General features: G+C 37.9%; 1 protein-coding gene across 2 annotated transcripts; it reads right to left on the bottom strand.

Moving 5' to 3' along the window:
• Nucleotides 1-1,846: 1,846 nt before the first annotated feature.
• On the bottom strand, nucleotides 1,847-3,633 carry LOC308571628 (extracellular calcium-sensing receptor-like). 2 transcript variants are annotated; one of them, XM_081167265.1, is made up of 4 exons: nucleotides 3,536-3,633; nucleotides 3,370-3,420; nucleotides 2,484-2,710; nucleotides 1,847-2,254 (listed from the first exon to the last, which is right to left on the bottom strand). In XM_081167265.1, the coding sequence occupies exons 2-4, from the start codon at nucleotides 3,401-3,403 to the stop codon at nucleotides 1,979-1,981; spliced, it is 537 nt and encodes a 178-aa protein (XP_081023391.1). In that variant the 5' UTR covers nucleotides 3,404-3,420; nucleotides 3,536-3,633; the 3' UTR covers nucleotides 1,847-1,978. The 2 variants fall into 2 exon arrangements, 1 of the variants encoding a protein (XP_081023391.1); XR_014001557.1 differs by lacking the exons at nucleotides 1,847-2,254; nucleotides 3,370-3,420 and having other exon boundaries at nucleotides 2,517-2,710; nucleotides 3,536-3,630.
• Between the last annotated feature and the right edge of the window lie 1,193 nt (nucleotides 3,634-4,826).

Below are 4,826 nucleotides of genomic sequence, written 5' to 3'. Positions count from 1 at the left end.
GAGGGAGACCAGGAGAATGTAAGTGAGGTCCCGGTTGTTGGCTTTGACAATGGGGGTATCTTTATGCTTAATGAAGGTAGCAAAAACCAAGGTTGTGATGAAAGAAAAAGAAGCTGTAACTGAAGCTAAGCCTTTCCCTAAAGGTTCTTCGTAAGACAAAAAATGTATGATTTTCGGGTGGCATTGACTTCTATTCTTGCTTGGATACTGATCTTCTGGACATTTGAAACAGTCTTCCATATCTGAAAAATGGGTTGGGGTGGGGGAGATTCAACTTACTGACCAATCATTGGATACAGCAAAATATTTTTACCCTTTGTTATGGCAAGAGGACATGACCTACCAGTTTTGTTTGAAATTTTCCCATCTGGACACGGAGCACAATCATAGCAGCAAAATTTTTCACCCTCCTTCCTTTTCTTCTCATGACCAGGGTGGCAATATTCATTACAGACAGAAAGGGGAACAACCTGTCCATATACATTTTTGTTTTTGTTTTTTTAAAAGAATTAATTATATTGAAAAGATAAATTTCTCAGTTACTGATGAAGTATCATAACAATAGAGACAGCCGTCAGCACATTCAAATGAAACGAAATAATCTATGATATATAGGTGCAGGATGTTTGTGCCAGTGTAACTTGTTTTATTTACAGTAATAAGTATTCTGTTTCCCCTCTGCCAATGGTTTATGTGAAATTGTAATTATCATGGCAGATCTCATAGACGTGCCTCTAGGTAAGTTGCCTGAAAATGTTCAGAAGAATACATGCAGGAATGACAAAATCATGATGAATATAATACAGTTTGAAACTTTTGTTCTTATCGTGATTGTTATCAAGGTGACCTTAAATGTCAGAGGATGTTACTATGATCTGGCAGAACTTGAATAGCCAATATTTTCATAAACATCACCCCCACATTCATTCCCGATTCTGCTTTATTCCATCTTGGCATGACTGAGTGCGTCTTTACTACTTGTAGAATTTTTATGATGCCCCTTTTGAACTTCCAGTGTTGTTCTTGTTTGATTCCAGTGGTCTTGCTAATGTGGTTTGATTTTATAGCATGCACTGATGATTTTTGTATGATATCTTTATACGTAAATCACTTAGAGACTATTGTAATTAAGTGGAATATGAATTGTTTTTTAAAGAGCAGAAACACAGAAGACCTCACACTAGTGTCAAACAGTAACTCAGACCATTGAGGCAGTGATGTTGAAATGTAGCACCAGCAGTTCCCTAGAATTTCAGGCAGTCATTCCTGGAGATCCTAAAGACTGAACATGGGACCCTTTGCATGGAATACATACGGTCTGCAATTGATCTCCAACTCTTTCACATGTAACATGCAAAGACACTATAATGAGTTGTTGAATTGAAATGGACCTTAAGAGCCCACATGGTTCATCTAGTACAATCCAATTTCTGCTGAAGTGATATGGTGGTGTACATTTCATTGTTGAGATACTGCGTTACAAGAGCAAAGAAATGGGACAAAGGAGGCAGACAGGCAAGACAGCTCACAAAGATAATGTTGTCAGGAAGACACAATCTTTGTGTAGTGGTGTGTGCTAATCCAAACATTTTCTATGGTTTATTTTGGTAGATCATGACATCCATGTAGCTGGCATAATGTGATGTACAGAAAGACACCCTTTGTGAAATGTATTGATAATGCCATTAGTCTTAATGTCAAATGGAGCCCAGAAGACATGGCAGCATAATACCCACCCACCCAAGAGTGAAGGAGGGGAAACAGCATCAACAGCGTCATAGGTCCCTCCCAGCTCCTTCCCAAGCTGGGCAAGTGCTAACTGGTAGCCTCCTCTGCTTTGTGCCAAGTGTGGGAGGAACTGTTTGTGCTGCCCTGAAACCACCTCTGGTTTCTGAATGTGAACGGAAAAATTGAATTCACGCTAGAGTTTCAAGTCCCATTGCCATGTCGGGTTATGGAGAAAAGATTACTCCTGACTTCATAGTTCAACACAATGGGTTCTCCAGTATAGACGTAGAATCAATACCTCATTAAAATATCCATGCCACACAATTTTATGCTCACTAATGGTAATTTCTATCCTATCAGCAACATGTGGAGCAACACTTCCAACTTTTACTCTCTGAAAGGAATTGTTGGGAAAGGTGACCAGGTTCATGATGTCAAATCCACCACGCATTTCCCACTGATCATTAAAGGACATGGTTTCTCCAGCTGAATTGTTAAATGAGATGCCTTGAAGAAAATGGTGGAGCTATTTGCAAAAAGAGAAGGAAATCAAAAAAGAAAAACAGCATGCTTAAGATTTCAGAATGGCCTTCGTTTCAAATTTCATTCATAGAAAGGAACTGTAAACCCTGTTTTCAAAACAAGAATATGTGTACCATTTTCATTATTTATCCAAGCAGGACAAAAACTAATGTATTATCACCCTGTATGAGTATGTACATTGAAATATGAAGCATTTGTTGGGGAAACATTACCTGCCAAGGCTTCAGAGACTGAGGTTCGACACTGTTACCAACTACCTTTGATTTAGGTTTGGATCCAGCCAAGTCCATGGCATGCAAAGCATGAGCCAAAGCATAAACAGCATTATAGATACTGTAGCTGTGTCCAGTCATGTGAATTTCAAAAAGACCTGCAGGGAGACTCTCCAGCCTCTCCTCTCCAGTACAAGTGTCATCATCCATCACAGGCATACCTGGATCTGGAAAGGAACAATCAAATGCTTGCTCCCAGAAATTTTGGAGGAAACCATCTCTTTCCGTCCTGGTAGGGTTTATATTCTGAAGAAATTTCCTGAAACCCGGAACATCGTTTGTGTGAATGGCAAATGAAATGGCACCCTGGAATATCTGAAAATCCCATCCTCTTGCTGCACCTGTTAATATAAAATCTGTTTGGGTTGTCACAATCCACACCTTTCCAAATAATGGGTTTTTTGTATTTCCTGAATCTTGTGAATATATAAAAACTCTCAGATGCAAAATTATTAAAGATTCTCCATACATGATAATTGTATGAGCTTTACAATCTTGGGAAGACAAATTAATTGAACTAGAATCAAAAAACTGATTTATGAAATCCTCCATATGAGCTTCTTGTGGGATTCTTTTGGTGAAGGCTGAACAGATTCCATTTCCAGAAAACAATGACTCCAGTATTTTTAGGAATTGCTCTCCACTGTTATCATCCACAACAAAGAGCCCAACCCAGGTCCACCTAAAATGCTGAAGTAACAATATAATTCCCATATACTCAATGTTTTCGTTTGGGATTATGCGGTAAAAGGGAAGAACTTCCATTATTTTGGTCTCTTTTATGGTAAATGAGCCATATGTAAGCTGTAAGAAAATATATAGATACTGTGTAGATAAGTTAGGAGTAGGGTCTTTGTCATTAGGGTCTTTTTCTGGTCTTTGAAATTCAAGCAAATTCAATATCACTAGTTATTTCTTCTGAACCATCACATTCTTCCAAGTTGTAAATACAGAAATATATATTCCCACCAGCCCCCATACACATATCCTACCTGCGGTATCTTATATAGAGTTAAGACATCCATCAAATGGAAAGAAGTGTCAGAGCCCAGTCCTCCAATGACGGCTAGGAGGTTTTTCTCTGTGGTACATTTGTAGTTTGGCAAAAACCTATGTGACTTGAAGATCAGATCCAGTGTGGTGCGATAGGTCATCCTTGCATCATAATAGGTGTCACATATGTGGAAACCAAGTGTCACATTAGGCAGTATTTTGGGATTCTTGTTGATGTCATTTATGGCAAACACCAGAGCCAGAACATGCTGGTAAAACTTGGTAATGATTCTGCCAATAACATGACTTTCATTAATTCACAAATTGAATCTACAATGCAGGAATAAATAATGCTATAAACCTTGTAGTTTCTGCGTCAACAGAATTAAGTTTATTTACAGCAAAAGCCAAGAGAAATCCATCTTGCTAGAACTTGTTCACCACACTGAGAATAGAATCATTTTTCTAATTCAGAAGATATACCTATTACTCTATAATACCATTACATGAGCAATTGAATCTTACAGGAGTGGAAATATCTTTTCCAGTTTCTCCTGATTCCCTACAGACTTCTGTTATGATTCTCACCAAACTTTATTTATATTTTGTTACATATAACATATGTGTTTTTCATCTCTAATGCCAAGTGTCTTTAGCAACACTGTGATATCTTTAAAATAATATAACAATATGCTCCACCTCTATCCCAGTGCACAAGGTATATACATAATGATGATTTCTTTTACTGTTTTTATATTTCCCCATTCACAAATCTTTACAGCATTGGATACTATCCCATACATCCTATACATTTATAAAATATATACAATTTAACAGATTTGGCTAAGACAATCCTTACTGTGGAATGTCAAAGTGATTCTGGGAAGGGTGTTCTTTGAACAGAATTTCATGGAAGAAGTAGATTATCTGAGAAGTAATCCCACCAATGAGGAAACCACCTGGCTGGTACCATTCATGTGGTATAGGTAGAGGATCACCTGTGTGACATTTCATGAGACCTACTTTGGACACAGAAGAAGGCAGAAGAAGAAGAAACATTGTTTTTCCTAACATGCTTTCCTCAAAGTTTCTCTCTAAATATAACGTAAGCTATCCTGCACCTATTTCCTTCTAACTAGCTTTGACAAGACAATGGGAGAAAATTGTCGGAGATGTCCTTGCTTGCCTCTTGCGTTTAATCCCAACTTCCCATGGCACAGGCGTTCATTTATCATCACTTTCAGACTTGCTTACTGACTGTTTTTTACTAACCTTTTGAAAGTCTCTGGA

This window comes from Podarcis bocagei (assembly GCF_964188305.1).
Source record: "Podarcis bocagei genome assembly, chromosome: 13".
Lineage (NCBI taxonomy): Eukaryota > Metazoa > Chordata > Lepidosauria > Squamata > Lacertidae > Podarcis > Podarcis bocagei.
Note: the sequence above shows the minus strand (reverse complement) of the source record. Positions and strands in the feature narration are given on the sequence as shown.

What these genes read in the sequence shown, in the direction of transcription:
- LOC308571628 (XM_081167265.1), bottom strand. Translation starts at nt 3,403, where the DNA reads ATGACAAAGACCCTACTCCTAACTTATCTACACA. An exon ending in ACTCCTAACTTATCTACACA is followed by an intron (nt 2,711 to 3,369) that starts GTATCTATATAT and finishes GTTCCTTTCCAG; the next exon opens with ATCCAGGTATGCCTGTGATG. An exon ending in AGTCTCTGAAGCCTTGGCAG is followed by an intron (nt 2,255 to 2,483) that starts GTAATGTTTCCC and finishes TTTTGCAAATAG; the next exon opens with CTCCACCATTTTCTTCAAGG.